The sequence below is a fragment of the Ylistrum balloti genome, unplaced genomic scaffold, assembly GCF_031769215.1.
Source record: "Ylistrum balloti isolate Yb309-2 unplaced genomic scaffold, AGI_CSIRO_Ybal_v1 Utg370246, whole genome shotgun sequence".
NCBI lineage: Eukaryota > Metazoa > Mollusca > Bivalvia > Pectinida > Pectinidae > Ylistrum > Ylistrum balloti.
Genome location: NW_026782198.1, coordinates 920,759 through 945,805, shown reverse-complemented (window position 1 = coordinate 945,805; position 25,047 = coordinate 920,759). Strand labels below are relative to the sequence as shown.

At 32.5% G+C, this 25,047-nt stretch overlaps 2 protein-coding genes across 4 annotated transcripts in view; one reads left to right on the top strand and one right to left on the bottom strand.

The window, feature by feature from the left end:
* Nucleotides 1-15,134, top strand: part of LOC132552399 (transcription termination factor 2-like) — a 22,832-nt gene extending 7,698 nt beyond the window's left edge. Inside the window, exons 8-24 of the mRNA XM_060216567.1 lie at nt 215-349; nt 879-978; nt 1,814-1,953; nt 3,571-3,702; nt 4,361-4,514; nt 5,495-5,621; nt 6,112-6,305; nt 7,117-7,181; nt 7,969-8,057; nt 8,533-8,624; nt 9,364-9,574; nt 9,910-10,062; nt 10,507-10,565; nt 11,005-11,241; nt 12,320-12,394; nt 12,957-13,040; nt 13,439-15,134. Of these exons, the coding sequence (XP_060072550.1) occupies nt 215-349; nt 879-978; nt 1,814-1,953; nt 3,571-3,702; nt 4,361-4,514; nt 5,495-5,621; nt 6,112-6,305; nt 7,117-7,181; nt 7,969-8,057; nt 8,533-8,624; nt 9,364-9,574; nt 9,910-10,062; nt 10,507-10,565; nt 11,005-11,241; nt 12,320-12,394; nt 12,957-13,040; nt 13,439-13,499 (2,108 nt within the window). The 3' untranslated portion in view covers nt 13,500-15,134. The remainder of the gene's footprint in view (nt 1-214; nt 350-878; nt 979-1,813; nt 1,954-3,570; nt 3,703-4,360; nt 4,515-5,494; nt 5,622-6,111; nt 6,306-7,116; nt 7,182-7,968; nt 8,058-8,532; nt 8,625-9,363; nt 9,575-9,909; nt 10,063-10,506; nt 10,566-11,004; nt 11,242-12,319; nt 12,395-12,956; nt 13,041-13,438) is intronic.
* Nucleotides 12,394-25,047, bottom strand: LOC132552373 (protein FRA10AC1 homolog). Of its 3 annotated transcripts, XR_009554328.1 has the most exons (14): nt 25,020-25,047; nt 24,029-24,090; nt 23,786-23,872; nt 22,713-22,758; nt 21,993-22,069; nt 21,514-21,600; nt 21,082-21,166; nt 20,138-20,183; nt 19,011-19,124; nt 18,392-18,434; nt 17,459-17,562; nt 16,780-16,876; nt 15,949-16,053; nt 12,394-15,614 (listed from the first exon to the last, which is right to left on the bottom strand). XR_009554328.1 is itself a non-coding variant. In XM_060216538.1 (13 exons), the coding sequence occupies exons 1-13, from the start codon at nt 25,044-25,046 to the stop codon at nt 16,011-16,013; spliced, it is 918 nt and encodes a 305-aa protein (XP_060072521.1). In that variant the 5' UTR covers nt 25,047; the 3' UTR covers nt 12,394-16,010. The 3 variants fall into 3 exon arrangements, 2 of the variants coding, with proteins under 2 accessions (XP_060072521.1, XP_060072523.1); XM_060216538.1 differs by having other exon boundaries at nt 12,394-16,053; XM_060216540.1 differs by lacking the exon at nt 25,020-25,047 and having other exon boundaries at nt 12,394-16,053; nt 24,002-24,090.

Here is a 25,047-nt window from a genome sequence, read left to right as displayed (position 1 = left end):
ACTCTCAGCAGGAAAGGTACCAAGACAGCATTACAGCTAAAATATGCATCTGTACAGTATGTAGTTTCATGTATATAAGAAACATCCAGCTCTTATGTGCTAAATTACAAATGTAAATATGAATTTTTTTCTTAGTTTGCAGATGGCTTTCTTTGAAATCTTTGAAAGTCCTGTTGTTTGATTTTGTCTTTTAAATTTATCCATGCCTTGAAAGGTGTTAAGGTGATTCGCCTTCCTGCACAGCCCGTAAGTGCCCATGCCTCACACAATCCTGACGGACTTCGTCAGACCAGCATCCTGCCTCATACAGCCCACTTACCTCCTCACATTTTACAGCAATTATATGCAGGTATAAAATATCTTACCAGATAAAAGTGCAACATCTCATTCAAATTGTAGATACCTACATATGTGTAGATACAATTTAATATGAAAATTTGACTGTACATCTACAATTCTTTGTCGATTTGTATTTGAAGCATGGGTGTATAGATTGGGGCAGCTTTTGATTGGCCTCTTAAAACTGGTCATCAAATATCTAGCCACTCTTAATTAAGATTTTTTCTGAAAGATATTTATAGTTTTTTTCTGATTTGAAAATGTTGAAGATAATTCTTAGAAAACCATTTCATATTATGGAAATAGTTTGGCTCAGCATATAGAGTATGTTCAGCTTTAAATTGTATTTATCAATATTTCTCATAAGAACAGAAATAAATGGACAGTAATATGAGCGAGTAATATTGCTCTTATTCAACTTATCTACCAGTATTAAGATAAATGAATGGCTTTGTCCCCCCCCCCCCTCTTTTTTTTAAATTAGATGAAACTGGTGTCTAGATTGTTTAAAAAAACTTTTTCATTGTACTTTGATGTAGCCAACCCCCAAGCCATGCAGCTATATGGAGGGAGAATGACGGCTGCCCGTTTGAGGGAGGTTGGCAGTATCACAAAGGAAGCCATAGAAAAACTACACAAGTAGGTCACATAATTACTGTATCTTGAGTGTGATCAGTGATAAATACTTAATACCCTGTTACACTTCATATATTGGAGCTGTGATTACTCAGTTGGTCAAGTGTTTGACTCTGCACACTCAGGTGAAGATTTCAGGTGTGTGGTTCAACAATCTCTACTGGGGACAGTTTGTGTTTCTCAGGAAGCTGAAAACAAACTAACCTGTGCTGTAGTGACAATGGTCTTGGGCAACACACTTGACTCCTGTGACTTTAGGCTTTCTTTGTTGTTCAGTGTAGTAACCACCAGCTACTACAAATTGCCTCGGCTGCTGACAGGATGATAAACACTGCAAGCAAACAGGTGTTGTATACCTGGATCTATTACCAGAGCACAGCTCACAAACACTGATTCAAGGCAGAATAGAGAATAGAGGGGGAGAAGTTGGAGTGTAACCTAACCTGTCAGTCCTCTTGAAATCAGAGTTTAACAAACTATATTCAACCATGTTATACAGTTCCTAAGTGTGAGCCTGTTAAAGCTCTTTCATTGTGACAAAATACTGGATCTGCTCATCAGGTACCAACAAAATTCATCATGTGTAGCTAACAGTAGTAACAAGTATATTCCAATAAATCAGAATCTGTCTGACCTCTGAATTCCTAAATAAATGATGGCTATCTGTGACTGGGTTTCCTACATATACCTATCACTCCCACGTATATTATGAAGAAAATCTGAATCAAAATCTGAAATCCTGGTACATAGTGTATAAGATACATGCCAGCAAATTACCTGGTACTTGAATAGCGCAGAGTAGGTAAGATAATATAAATTTGATTGGTCTGTATTGTAGACAACTGGAGACCTGTCCTGGAGAGGAGATTGAGCTTACAGATCCCAAGGGGCTAACTGTTCCTCTGATGACTCATCAAAGAAGAGCACTTGCCTGGCTGACATGGAGGGAGAAACAACAACCTCAGGGTGGAATACTTGGTAAGGCTGTCACCTCAGTGTGGGAAAACTTGTTAAGACTGTCACCTCAGTGTGGAAAAACATGGTAAGGCTGTCACCTCAGTGTGGAAAAACTTGGTAATGTTGTCATCTCAGTGTGGAAAAACATGGTAAAGCTGTCACCTCAGTGTGGGAAAACTTGGTAAGGCTGTCATCTCAGTGTGGAAAAACTTGGTAAGGATGTCACCTCAGTGTGGAAAAACATGGTAAGGCTGTCACCTCAGTGTGGGAAAACTTGGTAAGGCTGTCACCTCAGTGTGGAAAAACATGGTAAGGCTGTCACCTCAGTGTGGGAAAACTTGGTAAGGCTGTCATCTCAGTGTGGAATACTTGTTAAGACTGTCACCTCAGTGTGGAAAAACTTGGTAAGGCTGTCATCTCAGTGTGGAAAAACTTGGTAAGGCTGTCATCTCAGTGTGGAATACTTGTTAAGACTGTCACCTCAGTGTGGAAAGACTTGGTAAGGCTGTCATCTCAGTGTGGAAAAACTTGGTAAGGCTGTCATCTCAGTGTGGAATACTTGTTAAGACTGTCACCTCAGTGTGGAAAAACTTGGTAAACTTGGTAAGGCTGTCACCTCAGTGTGGGAAAACTTGATAGATAAGAGGACACAACCCTGCTTTTATCTGTAAGACATGAATGTCATACAACAGCAAGGTGAGACAACTCAGTTCTTATGGGTAACAAAGGACTGGTCAATCGTTGTTATCCATCTTCTGTATGAATGATAGAATTTTCTCCAAATTTGATGAAGCATGCTTGGATGAAGGAGACTTTGTATAAATGATTTGACTGACCCCCTGAGGGCAGTGGGATAGGGTCTAGTAGGCAAACAGATATAAACCTTTAGGGTTTCTTTGATTTTTGTTTGGACAAATGAAGTTTTGCCGAACAAATAAGGTTAGTTTACTATTTACAATAATGAAAATTGAATTAGAACAAGATGTGTTTATAAAACACTAGCCTTAGTGGCAACAAAGTTCTGAAGTGGGAAATTGAAACTGTACTGCATAAGGTATGTGCTAGCTTTCAAATGTAGATCAAAGGTCACAGTTAATGTCACATGTTAAAATAATTTGGTACCCATTAGAAAGGTCTTGTCACAAGGAACACACATGCCAAATATGAAAACCCTACCTCTTATGGTACAATAGTTATGGCCTATGTTTGCAATTGCTTTTGCAATTGTTATTCAAAGATCTCAGTGAAGGTAAACAATTTTGGTACCACTGTAAATGTCTAGTCACAAGGAATACACATGCCAAATATAAAAGCCCTACCTCATACAGTTTTTTAATTATGGGCAAGGTTAAATTTGACAAACAGACAGCACAAAAATTATATTCCCCGAAATCTTTTGATCTGGGAGCATACAAATATGATACAAATTTATGTACAAATTACTGTAAAAACGTTCATTTTTGTATGGGATTTACATTGTAATGTCATTGAATTTATATGTTTATGAAGTGCTTAGATAAGTATGTTAAGTATATTTATTGAACTAAATTCAATATAAAATTAAGTGTCCATGAAATAGCAAGTAAAAAAAAATGTACACTACCAAATACCTTATTTTACAATATTTGTGTTTTGCAGCGGATGACATGGGGCTAGGTAAAACACTAACCATGATCTCACTGATAGCTAAGCAGAATGAATCACGAAAGGATGAAGAACGAACGGAGGATGAGGAGGAATGGAAAAGCAAAGACAAGGAAATGAAGAAATGTGAGTGATATAAATAAAGATGTTAGGTGAAAGAATTATTTTGACCACTAAGTCATTTAGAAAAGGAAATAACAAAGTGCAATTTCGATGAGGCAATTAAGAAAGGTTGGTGATTATAAAAAGTAAATAAAAATCAGGAATGTTTATGATATTGGAAGTGAATAGCTGGAATGTGATTTGTTTTTTTATATGCAAATGGTTGATGCCAATGATTTTTGCAATTTTGATGAGAAAACAAAGATTTTATTTACATAGAAATGAGACTGCTTGACCTTTACCTGATGTCAAGAAATGATTAATTTGAAAAAAAAATTGCAAAAATTATTTTGATGTGGACAAAAAAAAGTTTATGATTACTCAAAACTGAATGTGATGGAATTAAATGGGCTGAAATAGTGAATGTTCTTAAGATTGAAAACAAAATTTTAAACTTGATGCTGAATAGATACCTTTAATGAATGATTATGTTGATCCTCTTTCAAACTTTTTTGGTAAACCAAATAAAATGATAAAATATTACATAATGTGCTACCACTAGTCTTCCTTCATTAAAAATATGTTTGGAAAATGTCATTTTGTTATTTTGGAAGATTAAACTTGTTGCAATGTGCACTGTATTGTATTTATTCTAATAATCCCAAGATTTGTTGTGTTGTAGTTGGAAAAAATCTTGTAAAGTCTAAAGCCACCCTGGTTGTGTGTCCAGCTTCCCTAATCCACCAGTGGCACAAAGAGATTGAGAAACGGTGTCGTTCAAACCTTTTATCTGTTCTGCTATATCACGGACCAAACAGGGAGCAAAATATTAAACGGTTTGTCAGGTTTCCTTTAAATTATCATATACAGTAAAGCATTGACAAATCAAAAGTCGATGGAACCAAATGAATTATTTGACTTATTTAATGGTTCGACTTAGCTGTGTTTCGATGAACGGAGACATTGTGCATGTAAGATTGACCCTATTCTCATCTGCATGGCGTGACAGTAATGAGTAAGTAGATAAATAAAACATGTTATACTTTTATACACTAACGATATCTGTTATTTAGATAAACAGTCACATGTATGAATATAAAACAAAAACTAATGTGAAACACTCCTCATGGAATTGCAGCACATGTGTGGAAACACATCCATTCTCATACACAAAGCTTAGTGAAAGTGATACCTAAAAACATACAATTATTGTATTCATATTTATATCCTTAAGAGTAACAAATCCTGTCTACAATATCTTAAAATAAAACTAAAAAAAATATGTACTCATGAACATTCTACATTGATATTACATCTATATCACTGAAGTGAGTTACGAAAAGCTGTAGGCCATGGCAACAGCACTGAATCACAACTTTACATGTACAACACTGTAAAAGCCTAACTGTTAAAGAGAATGAATTTAGAAGAGATAGACCACAAAATATATTCAGCACAAAGGCAGTATTCAATTCAATTCAGATTATCTGTGTCTAATTTACTTAGATAAAGAAGAGAAAAAATAAAAACTGAACAAAACATTCAACTTATCTGATGTATTCAATGTGTTAGACACAAGTGAGTTTTATGATAGGTAGATCTTCAACATCCTCAATATTATTTTGGCATGTAATTAAATACCGGTACTAGAGTTTACAATTCTTTACAATTTTCAGGGTATGATTCAGGTTTTGAATACATCTGTTCTGTCGAATGAGTGATCTAGAATTTATTGGAAGAATGGAGAAAAGTTTGAATGAAAAGATCTTTTGTAGATCTCAGTAATATGATTAAACTTATGAATTTGTAATGACAGGCTCGCTGCATATGATGTAGTCATTACAACATATAATATTGTTGCAAAAGAAGTTGGCTCTTCGAACACAAATGCCGATGAACCAGTGAAGGACGATGAAGATGAAACAGAAAATCCACAATCCGAGGTAAGATATTTTTTAATTGGATATAGAAATTAAAGTTTTTATAGGTTTATGTTTCGTCTTTATATCTTTTATTTGTCATGATATGGAATGCTTTTTCAAAAAGCTAATTTCAAACTTTATAACTTGCCCAGTGATTTGACTACTAACATTAATTTCATTAATACAGATTCAGATATTTCTTGGAAGCAATATTTTCCCTGTCATATTTTCCCTTCAACTACTGTATATATCAATACAATGTATTTCAATTCTAAGAAAAAAAATGTAGTTTTCATATAATTTTTTTACCTGTTTAACTATCACCTAAATCATATGGACATTAATTCATCAAAAATGTGCTTGTCAGATCACTTTCAAAGGTGTATGTTTTCAAATCTTTCCTGTATGAAACTTTTTTGTTTGTCAACTTCATTTCACTTTTGATCATTTTGAGAAAAGGATAGTTGATATCTCAATTAATTCATACTGATGAGTTGTGACTGTGTTTCAGGTGTCCAACCCTGCATTGCAGTGTAACATACTAAGAATTGTTTGGGAGAGAATTATTCTGGACGAGGCTCATAACATCAAGAACCATAAGAGCCTTACTGCTATGGCTGTGTGTCGCTTGAGAGCTTCTCATAGATGGGCAATCACTGGCACTCCTATACAGAACCAACTTCTAGACATGTACTCTCTCTTACGGTAAGGAAATTTCCAGTGCTCCATACAGAACCAACTTCTAGACATGTACTCTCTGTTACGGTAAGGAAATTCCCAGTATTGCATACAGAACCAACTTCTAGACATGTACTCTCTGTTACGGTAAGGAAATTCCCAGTATTGAATACAGAACCAACTTCTAGACATGTACTCTCTGTTAAGGTAAGGAAATTCCCAGTATCGCATACAGAACCAACTTAAGGCATCTGCTTTCTAAACTTTGAGATATGTACCATCTGTAAAGGTCTTGACATGTACTATTATGGTAGGAAAATTCCTAATGCCCAATGCTGAGCCAGCTTCTTGACATTTACTGTCAGATAAAGAAGAAAATACCCAGTGCTCCATACAGAACCAACTTCTAGACTTTAGCCCTTTGTTACAGTAGGGAAATACCCAGTGCTCAATACAGAACCAACTTCAAAACATCTACTTTCTGAACTTCTAGATGTGTACCGTCTGTTAAGGTAGAGATACACCTAATGCTCTGAAAGTAGGATGCATAGACTTTATACACTGGACATGATTTACTGTAATGTTCTATCAATCAGGTAAAAGAGGTTTTGCTCACCTATAACTGCATGATATGTACTTTCTCTGTGTACTCTGGTTTTTTTGTACTAAATTTAAAACAATCTTTGTGCTTGCCTTTGGACTCGAGGTTGACAAACCTAATAAATACATATGTTTTTCAAAAGCCACTTGAAAGCAAATGAAGTGTGTTGAATTATATATTTGTTAATTGAAGTAATTAACAATCAAAGTTCCCTTTACTTCTATATTCATGTTTTAGGTTTCTGAGGTGCTCCCCATTTGATGAGTACAAAGTCTGGAAACGTCAAGTAGATACTGGAAAATGTAAGTTTGAATTGAAAGTTAAGTGAATAGCATCTTTCATAATTGTAGACTGTTTCAGGGATTTCTCCAAGATATTTTTATCGTAGGTTTTAAACTGATATCTGCATTATTGAGGATAACAGAGTACTTACCTGGTATATTTACTTATATTTATATTTTACTTATATTTATCCTTTAGAGAAAATTCTGTCTTAATTGTTACTGTATACTAAGTGATTTTTGAGGGACTTTATTTTTTTGGCTGTTTTTGATGATATAATTATGTTGCAAAAATTATAAAAAATACATATCAACATTGTAATTACATACTTATTGGTTTCCTGACCTTCCGGAGGGGGAGGGGGGGAGGAAATGGCAATACATTTGTTTGCTTCTTGCTTTTGATCAAAACTACAACAATTTGGACATTTTTTTAAAAAATCTCTTTACCTTATACTAAGCTTAATTAATGCTCATGCAAGTTATGAATTCATATACATTTCAGTCTGTCTTTTGTTGAATCTTCTGTATATGACTGAAACTGTTGTTATATATATATATATGATTACCAATTTATATTTTGAAAAAAATACTTGATGCATCATTTATTTTGATACATGGTTCATATTCATCATTTATCATAAAAACATACTTATTTTATTTTCTCTGTTTGAATAAGAGAAAGATTTGAAAAGTATGCAGAATCAGTATGACATTGTATACTAACTTATTGTAAAGTCAGGCTTTTTTGTACAAGTCAGTAATTTTATGAAATGCAATCATTTATGGCCATGGATTGTTTTTGTAGCCTCGGGACAGAATCGATTGAACATTCTTGTGAAATCGTTACTCTTACGGAGAACAAAGTCCCAGACAGACAAGGCTGGAAAACCCTTGGTAAGGGATATACCATAAAGAGTGTGAAGGCTCATTTCAATACCTGTAGGAAATTGTATGAATGTTTGATACTGTCTTGGTTAGAAGTTGTGAATTTCATGTTTTGTGTTGGCTTTTCTCTGTATACTGCTGCTACATGATAATTTTGATATATTATTGAATATTAACTGTAGGTATTTCAATTAAATATTTGCCTTATGGCTATTTAAGTAACATAACACACCAAAATAAATCACAAAATTGCTTCTAGCTGGTTCAGATTCCTATCTGTTACTCCTAAGCAATCTATCGGTTATATTTTATTTGTATTACTCTTAGAACAAAATATGGAGTCCTGTGTGAAAGAGATGTTTTACTTGTATAGTCCTGAAATAAGCAGATTAAAAATTGACTGATATTCTGAAAAGTAAAAATGGGTAAAAATCTTAGACTGAGATGTGTAACTGTTAGAGTGTATTGTCCTTTCTATTTCCAGGTTGCCATGACAACCAAGTCAAGTCAGGTGTGGGAGTTAAAACTTTCAGAAAGTGAGAGATCTGTGTACGATAAAGTTTTCTCTCAATCTCGGTGAGTGTGAACTTCAAATAAATGTGATCAGTGAGAGTTTCCAATGGTAATGAACTTAAGCTTTTGATAACATAAGTGAGTAGTGATTGATTTATTCAAATGTTACAATTTGTTTTTTAATTGGTGAGCTTAAGCTGAAATTCAGCATTAAAATATTTTATAATTATAAGGTTTTTTCTGTGGTAACTTGACACTTTTCTGTGTGAATATTGATATCGCAGAACAAATGAAGGATCTGTGAAAAAGAAAATATTCTCTTTGTCTCAGTTTAAACTTTGGGATACTTAAAGAATAGTTTATTTCTTTCTAATCCCTTGTAGCACCACTTGATGAGAAATTTACCAGTAATTCAGTTACATGGTCTATATCACCTTGACAGGGAGTCTGTCATGTCTTACTTTCTTTATCAATTAGATTTTGATGAATCTGTATGCCAGAACATGGTTTGATAGTTTGCATACTGATATAAGGTCTAGGATTGTATAATTTGCAGAATTATTGTCCTTTTTCGCACTTTATCACTTTTTGTGAGGCCATGTCTCAAACTAACTTACTAAGGCATGATAGGGTCTTACAAAATATGCAGAGTTATGGCATTTTATTCATTTTTGTAAAGATTTGGAACAATGAATATAAACACAAAAGTTGATAGCTCTAACTTCTTGGTATATTTATTGCTGTTGTGTTCTTTCGATCAAAAACCTGAAATTATTGTTCAGTCTGGATTTTGTTCATAAAGGTCAGTACTGAAAGAATATCTAAGAAGACAGGATGAGAAAGACGGTATCACAAAAGAAAACGTCAATCCATTCAAAGATCGTGAGAATGATGGTCGGGTTGATGGGGCTGGAGCAGCCTCACAACAAAGCAAGAAGGTTGGCGCTCAGCAGATCCTCGTGTTATTACTGCGATTGAGACAGTGCTGCTGCCATTTGAGTCTCATGAGAGATGTATGTATATGTAGTGATATCCAGCTTAAAAAAATCCATCATAGATTCAGCAATGGTCATTTCAACATGTTCAAATATAGTGTTTCAGCTTCATTTGTTGGGTTTGCAAGACTGGTAAAGTTTCCAATAATAGATGAGTAAATTTTGAGTCTGAAAATCACAGATATGCATTTAACAAGAAATTTTGCAAATTTGAGAAAAAAAGAAAAATCAGGAAAAAATGCAAGTATAACAACAGTACATTTTTTAAATCTGTTTCAAGATTGTGTGTTTGCAAAGTGTTAAAGCTTGTGATAAGACGATACATGTGCAGGTCTTTCAAAATTATATTTAAGGCATTTGATGAGGAGACAGCAGAGTCTGAAGGTTTAGAATTAGACATAGCAGATCAGATGAGGGACCTAATGCTGGAAGAGCCAGGCAAACCAGAGGAACCAAAACTCACAAAAGCATCACCAATGTTTGAACAGTCATTTCTAAGCACAAAGGTATGCCACCAAGATCTGATGTAATAATGTGGAATATTTTGATAAGTCAGTTAGTCACATATAAAAAAACAAAACAAATTGTTAATTGTTCTGAACCCGATCCATTGTACATCATTCATGTCCTATTAAATGTTCGTCAAAATTTACTATATCAATTTCCAATATTACGCTACTCAAAATATGACTCTACCCTATTGCAAGTGGCATCATAGCATTTGCCCGGAGTTCTTTCCCTACCCCATGTAGGATAGAGTTATCCCATTCATAGCAACCGTGGTATATAAAATTTTATCCTTTTTCTGATAAAAAGTCTGTTAATAGTCTGTAAAGCTAATTTTTCAACTTGGTATTACGGAAATGTGTGTGTTAAAATATATATTCTTTCTTTTGCCAGCACAAGTGTCTCCTGTTAGATATGTTATAGTCTTTTTGTTTATTTTGTAGATGAAATTTTTATTAGAAAAACTGAAGGAAATTAGAGAAAAAGACAGAAGACAGAAAAGGTAAAAAAATGAAAAAAACTGAGTGAAAGCCTTTTAATGGACGTAATTTAGAGTTTTTGTCAGAGTTTTATTAAACCTTTGAGCATGGTAATGTTTACAATTCCATAACTAAACATATTGAATGGGAAAACATAGAATGAATCTGTATGATAAAACCCAATATTTCTATAAGGAGTCTTAAAAGTTACGATTATAGAATAATGGGCTAATTGAATTTCTTTAAAACTTGTTTTCACTGAAAACTACATATTTCAAACTAGTCTTAGAAGTTTTGATAAGAAGGCTGGTGGATATCCTCATTGATTTTCCCTGTTGAAGAGCAAAGATTAAATGAAAGAAATTTTTTTGACAAAAAATGATTTTTAAGATTTCCCAAAAATTTCATGCATTTCCATATGACATGACAATAACAAAAACAATGATTGTATCTTGATTTCAGTGTAATTGTATCCCAGTGGACAAAATTGCTGGAGATTGTAGGTCTACAGTTGGACAAGCTTAACATCAAATACAGCATTATCAAGGGAAACATCCCACCAAAGAAGCGTGCTGAAGCTGTAGATGCTTTTAATTCAAGTGGCAGTGGACCAGAAGTGATGCTGGTATCACTTCGTGCAGGAGGAGTCGGACTTAACCTTATTGGGGGAAACCATCTGTTTTTACTAGACCAACATTGGTATGTTTCAATTACCTTGGCTTCCTGTTAAAATTGTGTTAAAGTTAAGGGTGTATGCTACTATTTACAAGCTACAATTGTAACAGCCATGCTTGCATTCATCCCTTTGTTGGGAAACAAAATCAAGAGCCAGCATGGGACCAAATGTCTGAATGACCAGACTCTCCTCTTATGAGCATTCATCTTTAATTTCTTAATAACACCTTATTTCAGACAATTATCAGCTCTGTTCTGGAGATTGCAATAACTGGGTTGGAGAGGGTTGAAAACAAAACCTCAAAGGAATATTTTATGTCTGTGATTTGAAGCTCACTTTACATGGACGTTCATGTTTCGCAGGAAATTTTGAAACAGCTTTGTCTTAGATGTTTTGGTTGTGTCTTTAAGCAAGAAACTTTACCCTAAACATGGTTGCCAGCATGCAACAGGTCTCTTGTTTTTATTGAGGTAGCCCACAGCTACAACAAAGAGACTCTGCCGCAAATTGACCGTGGCTGTACACGGGGTGATAAATCCAGCAAGCAGTGATCCATTCTACCTGAAGGCTGATATATTGTCAGCTTATATCATTATCATTGTGGTGTCACACATTTTATTTTTGTTATAATGTTGCAAATAACATAGGAGCTTTTACTTCAGATAAACCTCTCTAACCAGAGAATTTCATGATATAGTCGGCTCATTGTGCTGTTATTTATTAATTTAATAACATTGTTGATGCATTAACCTAACTGATATAAAGATGAAAATAAAAATATTTACTAGTTTTGAATTTCTCAGTGTACGATTTAACCATATATTTTTGTGGGTCTAAATTTTCATTTTTTCCCCCACTTTTTTAATCTAATTTATTATCATTTAAAACATTTTTTTAAAAGCTCAATGAATCTACTAACACTTATTTCAAAAATTTGTGGACATACAAATTTGTGGACTATTTGCCTACCCACAATATCAATGAAAACAAATCCCCCATGAAAATAATTGATTTTACAGTAGGTTAAAAAAATGTAATCCTTCACACAGTTGTTTTGTAATTTCTAATAGCTGTATCGTTTGTGATTTTGTGATTTTAAAGGAATCCTTCTCTGGAGGAGCAGGCTTGTGATAGAATCCATCGTGTTGGACAAAAGAAAGATGTCTTCATACACAGGTTTGAAAATTCAACTTTATTCAAAAAAGAAATTATATAACACAATATTCCATTAATCAAATTAGTTTCAATTCCGTTTTTGTTTCTAGTTAAAGTCCAGTACAATGTACTTGGCAAAGCTTTAAATACTGCCCTTGAGTTGTGATAGGCTCAGTCCACATCACACAGAGGTGATAAAGTCTGTCAGTCTACAGAGTTCAGCTATATACAAAATCATCAGTGAAATCTAGACCTCTTGTGCTTTGCTGTAAATTCCAACGTATAATTACTAATAAGGACAAGTTTTAAAATGGTACAAAACTATGCTATTTAATTGATTATTTCAAGAAAGTTGTTGCACTATTTCTGATACTACCATTGTATACTCATTTATTGCAAATTCTATTAGTCTGACAGATACTATATTTTTCTAATTCTTGAAAAATACAACAAAAAAGAAATGAAGATTAGCCAGATGTTACTCGTAGCCTTTGATATAATTAACATGAAATGTTGTGTGGTGTTTAAATAGCAGTCCCATTTTCTGTTCATTTTGCTTTAATAGAGATCTGAATATTTGCAGGTTTTTGTGTCGGGACACAGTTGAAGAGAAGATTGTTCAATTACAAAAGAGGAAACAAGCTATAGCAGATAATGTTTTGTCAGGGTAGGTAGCAACATCTATATTTTTCTGTTCCTATATAATTTTTCTTTCTTCAAATATGAGTACATGTTTGGAGTTTTTCTTCTTTGAATGATTTTCATACCCCCCTCCTGATGTAAAGGAGTGGGCTACATAGTTATCACTTTGTCTGTGTCTGTGTTCATCCATGCGTGAGTGCATCCATATTTCTAATACATTGTTTGACCTCTTCATGACATATGAAAAGTTTTGAACCTTCTCATATTTTTTGTTTTCTTTCAACAGTCACTTGACAATACCAGATATGCTACTATATACTTAAGTTTGACATGTCTATTGTTCAAAATTTATGTAATTCAAAGGAGATCATTTCGTAAACTTTATTATTTGAAAATAATTGAGATCTGTATTTTCTATTGTAGATCTGGTGTATCTAAGACAAAGTTAACACTTGCTGACCTCAGAATGATATTTGGAGTGTAACTTGAAACTCTACTGCCTAAAGGTGTTGTGCTGGCCATTTCTTAGGAGCAACTTTTCAATATGTTACCATAAAATCTCATTGATATTTGTAGTATAATTCATATATGTCTTGGTAGTGATTGAAGAAAAACAATTGCTTGCCTAAGAATGACATCAGTAGTTTATCTTGACCTTTAACAAATATTTAGTTGTGACTGATGTGTCTCCTAAGAATCATTATTGCATCATTAAGAATGACATTGAAACCTCAACTCAAACTCAAGTCCCCATATTTATGTTGTGGTGGATGGTGCTTAAAGACTGTTATCATTGTCATTAAATTTTGTGTGGCACAGAGCTTTCTATCAGATGTAATTAGCACTACTCTTAAATCTTGAAAATAATTTTTAAGTTGAACAATTTTACATAATTGTACAGAATACTCATCTGACATGATAAGATAATGGAGTATAGTAAATTCAGGTATGTTTTTAGGAACAATAACATTCACCTTCAGAATCAGCAATTGACATTGACATTTTAGATGACATAAATGTAGATTTGCTTACAGTTACACTGGCATCATGCAATGTTAACATATCATGACAACTTTTTGATTTCTGGTTACTTGTAGTAGGTTGTCGTGATCCACTTCTCTTACTTTTTGCGGTTTTTCAAAAGATCAGATTTTTGTGGACTTTTGATTTCATAGATTAATATAGGTATATAAATGTACTAATGTACTTACACTAATTATTCGGCAACATGGAAGAAAACACCAACTTAATGATCGACCTGCCCCCTCTCAGCTAGAAGATGCCAAGTCCTTTTAAAAGGTTTATTACATTCTTATTGTGTAATTTTAAAAAAATATACAGACAACATGTCATTGTCTTCTTAAAATCAAACTTTAATCAAAGCCAGTTATTGACATGCTTCAAATCTTCAGCAGATCATCATCAAAACAACAGTTGTTGTTTTTTTTTTTTTTTATTTTGACATCATTTATACCATTGTAAACAAGAAATAGTGACTTCATAAATGCTGAGATGAAATAATCTTAAACTGCAAAAGAGCTCAAGGGTTGACAGTATGAATAAGAAAGTAGAAATAATGTTTAAAGAAAAAAACTTAAACTTGTGATGTCTGATCAGCCTTATTATATCTGGATTATAAGATGACACAGACTTGTTGTCCACACATTTGTTCTACTATTTTTGCCATGTTTGTGTAGACTCTGTACACCAGGGGTATCTATGCCAGTGTCTGATGGGAAAATCAGTTGAACACCAACATTTAGGAACGATGTGCCTCCAACCTTCCAGGAGTGTATAAAGGTACACAAAATGTTGGTTAATTTCATATATAGAACTAAAAATGAGAGGTTTCAGTTTGAGTTCTAGTTTTTGTTTGCGACTCTCATATCTACGAGATCCTCTGAAGGTGAGGCTTTGTTCTTTCCTTTGGTAGTGCTAAATGACAAAGAAAATGTTGTTGGTAGATCGTTTTGGAGCAATACCAGGTTGAAAAAATACAAGTCATTGCAATGACCATTTTAATTGTGCAAAGAACAAATACAGTGTTATAATTATGTACACTATATTACTTCATTTCGAACAACTGCATCATGCAGGTATTTATTTTACCAATAAAGAACTTGATCTCATACCAACTTGTCTTTTGTTTTCTTACTCCTTGCAGTAAGCTTTTTGAATATTGAAATATGAAGGAACAATCTAGTATCTACGTATGCACAATTCCTAATTGTTTTGATTTCTGTAACTTCGTAATTTTCCTATTAAATAGAGGAATGAAGTGCATTAAAATGAAATAAAGAAGTTCAAAATTATTGATTAGTGTTCAGGACTCTAGTTGGTTGAACATTAGCTTGCATAACCTCAGGTGAAGACCTGAGATGTGTTGTTAGACTCCCTCTACCTACAGTGGCTTGTTTCTGAGAAACGGACCTGCCTGTGCTGGTCATGTTTATTAGGCATGACACTTTACCCTAATCACTCTGGATGGGATGTGATGAACCTCCCCTATGTTGTTCAATGTGGTATACACCAGCTACTATAACGAGGTTCGGCCACAACATGACCCTGGCTGTTCACAAGAGGTAATCCCAGCAAACAACTGTAAAATAGAACATTTCTTACGCTGCCCATTTTGTCGTTTGTACTTCAAAACATTTACTTACAATATTTGTATATCAAAATTAATAAAGTGTCAATCAATCAATTCTTAAGGTTTTAGCAAGAAAAGGATTGAATTAAATGGCTAAAATCAGCAGACAAATAAATATGTTGAAGTGATGAAAGTGGACAGGTCACCGAAGGCATTACTGATTAGACTTAATTTGAAGGCTACACACAAGACATCTGGATCTAATTATATATAAAATCTCTATCCTTTGGATGTCGTGCAGTCTTTTTTCTTTTAAAGTTCTATGGTTTTAGAGTTCGTTTACCATTGTTCAAATGTTACGAACTGTTTTGAAATATCACAAGGATGTTTGAACATTCTTCACTGTCATAGAAACATGTCATTGAAATAGTCGTCAAATTCTTCCTCCCTGCAATAAAAAATGTAAGAAATTAATATACAGTGTAATACCTCAGAAGTAATAAGTTTCCACAATATATTCAGTGAACCGATATCTATATTAATTGCCTTTATAAATTATCTGTTAACATTTTACATGAATACTGTAAACATATACATTTAGTGATAATCTTATTTTAGCTCTTTTCACACTGCAGATATTGCGCTTGTGTTAATTGCAGTTAATTTGTTCATGTAACAAATAATGTTGAAATGTAAATTTACTATTAGTACATGTAAAGTGAACCTTCATGATTCACAATTAGTGAAAGACAATAATGACTACCGTTCAAATTGCTTGGTCATACATTATCTAAATATACTTTTAATGATGTAAAGTTTAAAATTTCATGATAATTTTCTCAGAATAGTACATGTAAATGTCACTAGGTATACAAAATCATTAGATATTTGTCTATTGAAAATTACAGAGGGCTTGACTTAGTCCTTGTCATTCATGAAAGAGTATCAAAATTTCTTAATATATTGATTCACATAACAAATAAAACCTCTCATTAATGAAGTTGTTGAAGAAAGTGACAAACGACAAACCTTCACAAATTATAAAGATAGGACCTGAGACTTAAAACGCAAGACATAACAATATTATAGATATATTGTAGGTACCACACTAGTCATCTATAAAGAAAATTGGTTTCCAGTAACATGTAGATAATATATGAAAGTTGTAACATACCTAGATTTCTCCTCTGTGATTTTGGCCGGTCCTGACCAGATGGATTGATCAGTGTTACTGGACCATCCAGGAGATTCTGTTGCTTCATTGTTGGACCCTATCATAGAAAACACACAGGTAATTCACCAGTTTAACAGAATATAAAGAATGTGGGCATTTGTTTCATACATTGTGTTAATTTTAATTATTTTTTTTAAAAAAAGCACCTTGTTATCAAAGTTTTAGAAATTTCTAAACCCTAAATGGGCTTAACTGAAATCCACTGTCAGAAAAATAATGAAAGACTGTCTGTCAAATTTTAGCACAATGTTAGAAACAAAGTAAAAAGGTTCAATACCATAATTTCAAGATCAATAACAATGTAACCTGGACTGTCAACAAAATTTAAAGTTAAATTCTATCTTTCAGGCACAGGACTACAGAGATGTAAAATTTTCAAAAGGATTTCAATCGAAATCAATCATAATGTTTCTTAGTTCTACATTTGTAATCAAATGACAGTTGTTAATGATCATTAATTTTAAACTGTTCCAATAAAAGTCTTAATTAGCACCTATACAACTTTTAACAACCAATGAACAAACTCTGCTAAGATCCAGCTGACTATCAGCACAAGATGTTTTTTCTTAGTTTCTGACAATGAAATCTTTGTATCAATCGATGTAGTATTTGTTCTCACCATGTTCAGAATGATGATGATCTGTCTTGTGTCGTTTGGCATTGTCATCATCTTCCCTGTTTTTATGTTTTCCTTTCTTTTTCTTTGGAAGAATTTCTTTTTTCCTTTAAACCAAAATAAATCAAATTTTAAAAAGATAAATAAATACAGCAGTTTTATTTTTCAATTTACAGGTTAATACAAATTTTGAATTTTTCTGAGGTAATTATATGCCCATGTAACACCTGTATGATTTTTTAAGTGAACTCCTACTATATTTTCTGAAGTTGCCAAGTGATAAAGAAAAGGTATTTTGATAGTTTTATTGTAATATTATAATGGAGACAACAGTTAAATTTAATATAAGTACATGTAGTTACAATTTTTACCTCCAGAAATACATAGCTAATTAGTTAAGCAATTTTGTTAAACAAAATCGTGCTTAATTATCTGATCAAGTGATAAAAATGAAATCAAGGAAAGTGATACTGTATATAGTTTTTATTTCAGCATGATGAAGGTTCTATAAAATTCAAAAAGAAAAAATCCTAAATTTTTTACATAAATCTTAAAAACTCCAGAACATGTTCACTAAATTCTAAGAATTCCTGAGTTTTCTCTATAAATCCTATGAAAGGTATTGATCAACAAGCCAAATATCCAAATTATTTTTCTAAAATCCTGTGATTTAATCAACATCAAAATATTTGCATATTCAATTGTGCAGTTCATGTGTGCAAACTGGAGTTAACATTTTCAATTCAATAGAAAATGTTACACTTGTAAATGCTCATGAAGTGGGCGCAGTATTAATTTGTGAAGGACAAAGAACTGCTTAAGTGGTATATTAGTAGAGAATTTCAATAGCTGCACCATCTCCATCGGGATTCTTTCAGGCAACATTTGAAACTGCAAGTAACTTTCATCTTTTTCCATTTCAATAAACATACTCACTTGTGGTGGTAGTTAAGTTTATAGGAGCAGTCTGGACACAACCCTGGTAAAGTGACAAATAGTTTAATTAGTCTGGGCATGACATGTTTTTTTTCTTTTTTTAATAAGCTTGAAGTTGTAACCTGAAATAGAGATATATATTATCCTACAGTTTAAAAGAACATGCTCATAATATAACCCTGGAATAGATAAATGGAGTTGACTTGGTATTGTCTAAGGACAACATTGGAAGAGTAAAAAGTAAGTGAGCCCTAGAATATATTGAAACTAAGATGTGAAGTATGCAAGAAAAGTCTTGGTATTCCTCCCTTGGCCAGCGATACTGTAAAATCACATATTTTTGTGGGGCTCAATATTCGTGGTTTCTCAAAAAAGTACTATTTTGTAGATACATATATACTTAAATAAATCTGCTGACACTAGTCTTAAGAGTGTGTGAACATATCTATTTATGGATTAACAGTACTTACAAAATGAACAAAAATAAAACCTCCATGCAAATGAATGGTTTTACAGTAATAGTTTAAAAGTTTGAAATGGTCCCATTCCATGTAAACTACTATGATGTGATTATATTAATGTTACATCACATGAGTTCAAAACATCACACTTTACTTACTTAATTTAACTAAAGCATTTTTCTTGATACCTTGCTCCAGATATCCAAAGTTTACCTCCCAGCTCCTCAGTCCTTCTTTCTCACAACACTTTCTGCTTCCACAAATAAACTGACCTTCAATTATTATATAATAAAGAATTGCCAAAAATTTGCTAATTTCTCACAGCTCTGTGTCTAAATTAAACTACATGTACTATGTGGTAAGAAATACCACTCTTGACATGTTTTCTTTTCTGATGGGTAATTCATAGAGTGATCAAATATTTATAATTCAAATAATTAATTACCCTAAAGTGAAGGCATTGATTTCAATTGTGACCTGCTCAGACTACAAATTCTTAAGTTTATGCATCAAATCTCCAGAATGAATCTGTTACCTGTATGTGTTCAAGATCAGTTGACTGACATTCTGTAATGGCTAAGCCGAGAAACAGATGTTACAGAATTTCACCACAACACTGAGATAGTTAATCAACAACACACTCAGGTAAGAAATTCTATTTCTCATACATAATTTTGTGAAAATTAAACAAATTTAAATCTTGTCAAGTAGTTTCATTTCCAATTTATTCTTCAATTTAATTATGTTACTTTTTTTTCTGCAGTTATAAGTCGGAAACATTATTGAATATAACATTTTAATCATGACGTCATCTGGCCTCAAATATCAAATAAAGGTACCAGCCAGATCAAACAGACAGATCTAACAATACATAACATTTTCATGTCTCTTGTATGAGATTCAAAAATCTCAGCAGCTATCAATCACCACTTAATAACCAATAGTATATAATATACAAAATAGAAATCAAATGGCAGTAGAAATGAATTTGCTCGTGTATGAAATTGAAACTGAATCAATTGTTTAAAGTTATTAACAGTTCTGATTTTGTTGTAAACAAGACATTACCGTATTTAACCTTCAGTAACCCTAGATGGACTACATATACAAATTCTGTCTCTGAATCAGATGACTTATCACAGTGACCTCAGATGACCAAAATACAAATATCAACTCAAAGTCAATAGAAAGAGTACAAGAATTTCGAACTGGTTCCACCATACAAAAATCCATTATTTACATCAATGGATGGTTGATATGAATAGGAATGATGGTAACACCCTACCTTTGCCATCAACGACTTCTTGTTCTGTACGCCACCTCATGGCAACCTGTTGAATGAAACAGAATGTCAAAAAAAGAAAGATTTTTTTTTCAAAAATCATTAATGAAACAGATTGTCAGAAAAAAATGAATAAATAGACCATCATGATGAAACACTTTGTCAGAAAAAAATGAATAAATAGACCATCATGATGAAACAGATTGTCAGAAAAATATGAATAAATAGACCATCATGATGAAACAGATTGTCAGAAAAATATGAATAAATAGACCATCATGATGAAATTAATTACATCACTATATATAATTCAGCGATTACAAAACGGTTAAAGATAATGATCACGGCAGGTGTGAAATTATCTATTGTTTAACTGTACTAAAGAAATGTGATACATGTTCATGTATACAACCATACTAACACATAATATTTAATGATCTGAGATTAGTTTCTAAGAAAATTTTTCTGAATCTTTGGTGAACTAAGATGAAAATTTGTATGTATCATTTCATAAATCATTAATCAATCAGAAATAAGTTTGATATCCTTTTCATAACATCGTCGATTGTCAAGTCATATATTGCAGAAAACAGCAATTTCTATGTCAACTTTGAAATCATTTTGGCTCTATATCTATACAGTCCCTTTTGTTACATCAATGCAATCTGTGAGTGTGTGACATCATTTCATTATCAAAACCTGATGTCATGACAAATTTGATGACACAAGCGTAACATGCAAAACTATTACATGTAAATATTCACTGAAAAATAAAGTAATCCTCTCATAAATATAGGATCTTAGAGGAGTTTTCACTTCTTATGGTGCAGCCAATGAAAAATGCTCCAGATTACATTACACTAGTGACGTACCTGCAAAAATATTTTATTGGCGAATTCATTGCATTACAGATGGATTACATGACAAGAGATTAGTTATATCTTCACCTTGTTTTCTTTGTATCTGCTGAGATCTGTGATACAGTACTCTTTGAACAGTTTATCAAAATATTTCTTGGCCAATCGCCTTTCCCTGAAAATGAATTTTCAAAGGAAGGTTACAGAAAAACATCAAGACGATAATATTGTTTTGTACTGACAGAATTACTGAAATAGCATAACTGAATTAAAAAATATAAAACCTTTGTGATTTGTTGTGTAGAGGAAAAAAAATTATGAAAACAACTTTAATTACAGATTTTGTAAACTATAGAAAGAATTTGTTTTAATGAATGTGATGGATTTCATTCATTGCATGTTATTAGTTAAAATCAGTTTCCTTCCTGTTGAAGTGACCAAGAAAGTTTTAGAGACAAGTTACAAGCCCTCCTTGTACTTAAGTATAACTGCATGTACTCGTTATGTAATTATCAATGTTACCAAGAGTCGTCACTTTCCCCTTCGTCTTCCTCCCATAAAAACTGATGGTTTTCTCGTATCACATCCATATCTGTCTTGTCTCGGGACCTGTTTCAACATATACAGCATATTCTAATGGATGTATTCCAAGAGAGGATTACATGTGCACTCAATTTATCTGTATTTCAAATGTAACATCTTTTATACTATTTTAATGTTAAACTCATTTTCAGTTACCAGTTTGTAATATTTCTTTAATATTCATAGTAAAAACTTTTTCTTCTCGTTTTCATTGATATTTGAACATTTTTAATGAATCCAAATGTGATGTGTTTTACATGATATTAGGAAATTTACAGATATTATTCAATTAACACCTGTCTTCAAAAAGTCATTCAAAACACAAACTTCAATATATCTGAAGCATACAGAGACTTGAAAGTTTTAGTACAACTGAATACATAATATTTTCAGAAGAATTGAATTTGAAATGATCTTACGTGTCCCTTTTGAAGTCTGTTTTCTTTCCTCCATAATACAGCATATAGTCATTAACAAACTTTTTATGTCTGGAAAACTGTAGTAGTTAAGGAAACGCAGATCGAAGAAACTAATTCAAACCCTTCAAGATAAAAGACTTTTTATTTCAACTGGATGCATGTCTGATGTTCTTTTTCCTACACATCTGATGGTTTATTGTACTAAACAGCAGTAGCTATGTTTATTTGTTTGTTGGGTTTATCGCCCCATAAACAACCAGGGACATTTCAAGGTGGAATCTTCTTGTAGTAACTGGTGGCTATGTCAATTAAAAATATACAGGTCTGTGGCATACCCTAAAAAGCAATTTTTGTAAATTGTCTCGCCCAATGATATAACCATATCAGCATTGACTGATCCATTTCTCAGCCTCTGGAGAAAAATAAACCACCATGGAACTTCAAACACTGACCTCAGACCTATGTAAACCAACACTTTAACCAACTAAGCTATCATGTCAGTAGATATGGGTGGGCTTATTACCAGACATGGTCTTACTGTAAAACAAGTATGGTATTGAATAAATATATTAAGTGTGTTCCAATTTCTCATAGTGAATCTTTACAATTTGATCATGTACATAATTTCATTTCGTTACAGAAACAATTTTTAAAGTTATCTAATATTTTGTCAAATTATATATCTATAGATTTTATTGCCACATTTGAACTGAAGGATACAGCGTCCATACTGACAATGTGAAATCTTTGTATTTTTGCCTCCTCTCTATGAAAAGAAAACATCAGTGATTAGCTACATTGTAGCAATATTATCACAACACATCAATAACTTCAAGTAACATTTCAGCACATACAAATTGACACATATGCCATAATTAATCCTATAACATTACCATTATATCATATCTTTGGTTAAAGGGATATGCCACACAAGTTAAGATTTCATGCTTATGGAAATCATACACCTCAATTTACCATTCAAACAAACACAATATTTAATTTGGGGAAATTCTTTGTAGACCTAGCTAGATTGATTTACAAATGTCTGCATGGCCCTGAACAGAACAGAATGTTTGTGTAAATTATAAAATCAGCAGAAAATAAGTCTGATGATTTAATGAATGTGTAACCCAGCAGAAAATTTAGTAAACAGCATACACACTTGTGTATTTACCCAATATTATGCATGAAATCTATGATCTAATGACCTTTCTGTTCCAGATTTCCTAATGTGCTATATTAAGCCAGTTTGGCATGGAGTGTTCCCACCAATTTCGCCTGTTCAAACTTACCACAGGAGAGATATTTTGATGTAAATACAATGTAATAGTTTTAAAACTAATTAGAATGATTTCTTAAATACAGGACAGCCAGAAATTTTGCAACATGGGTGGAATATCCCTATAATCAATTGAAAACAAAGTTATAAAAACCAAATTTTATCCAAAGTTAAAATCATGAGAAAAAGTTACAGATAAAAATGTCTTAAATCTTTATAGAAGTGCACTTTGATATATATGTTGTCTGTTATTGATGGCTTATATCGTTGGTTAGTCATGCAAGTTCAGGGAAGGGCAATGCACATGTCTTGTGAATTACAGCTACCATTGCACCATATTAGCAGGAAATATAAAATTGTGAAAAATCTTGCCCTATATTCTCAGAAAATAAATGAAATCTTCCAATGATAAAGATTTACAAACATATGTTTCAAAGGAGTTCTTATGATTTTATATCAGGTAGATCAGATATCATATGAAAAACAAATGGTTTACAAAACATATATCTCAAACCTGCTGTATTCCGTTTCAGCTTCTCGCCTTTTTGGTTTTCCATCTGTAGTCCTTTTTCTTTTCTTCATTAAATTGTCATCTTTGTGTCTGGAGAACAAAATGTACCATAAAGGTATATATCCATACCATAACTTCAAAAATATTGATTTCATAATTAGAAAAGAAAATGAATGCATTGTTTAAAATGTACATGTTCCAAAAATTATGTACATGTACCAGTAATTGTCATAGTTTTACACCAACCTTCTTCTGTCAGCTTCACTGTCATATTCAAATTCAGAGCCATAATCTCCTGCAACTTGAATCTGTTGAAATAAAAATATGAATATCTCATGTCTAAGAAAAAAATCAGGAAGTCATCTATTTAAACTGGCCTTACTATAGAGCTACTTTCCATTAAAAATCCCACTCACAGTACAATAATTTTACCTTTAAATAATAGCAAAAGGAATTAAAATAAAAGACATTGATTTCAGAAACTTTTTTTCACATATATATCAATTTATTCCTCTAAATGTTATCTTGCATTCAGTATATTTATTCAATTTACATGCACAAAAAAAAAAGAAAAAAAATACTATAGAATCAGATCAGGCTTTAACTCCCATACACCTAAATGCTATTTGATTTTTTACATGATTATTTATAATTCATTAATCTTTTATATATAATTTATATTTTTTACAAACATTATTTCAAGTCTATGCAAAGTTAAATAAGTATAAAATACTGATTAAATGTCATACTAGTGAATCATTTATTATGACATTCAATGGAAAACCATTAGATAATTCTAAAGTATTTGAATAGAAGTTGCAGCACACATCAATAAAGTATAAGTTTATATTAAGGAAAGTGTTACAAAGTGAAAATCATTTCCGTCAAAATAGGTGACAAGTCATTCTCCGGACATTTTCCTTCTTTTACGACGTTGACAAATCACGAATTTGCATGCTATTATAACTAGATTTGATTACGATAATATGATTTATCTATAATGAATCTTTCTGTTTCACAACTTCATAACAATGTTATCATCATTACAAATTTGTTGACTGCATCTGTACACTAATTCGTCAAAACTGGAGACGTACTCAAATATTTTTAAAGAGCAAACACTGTTCAAGAATATTACTGAACGTGACATAAAAGAAAAATATCCTGTGTCTAGTATGTGCGCTAGAATGGCAAGTACAAAGATCGAATAATCCCTTATAATGAATAAAATATTTACCTCAGCAAAGTCGACCCTCTCCGCCATG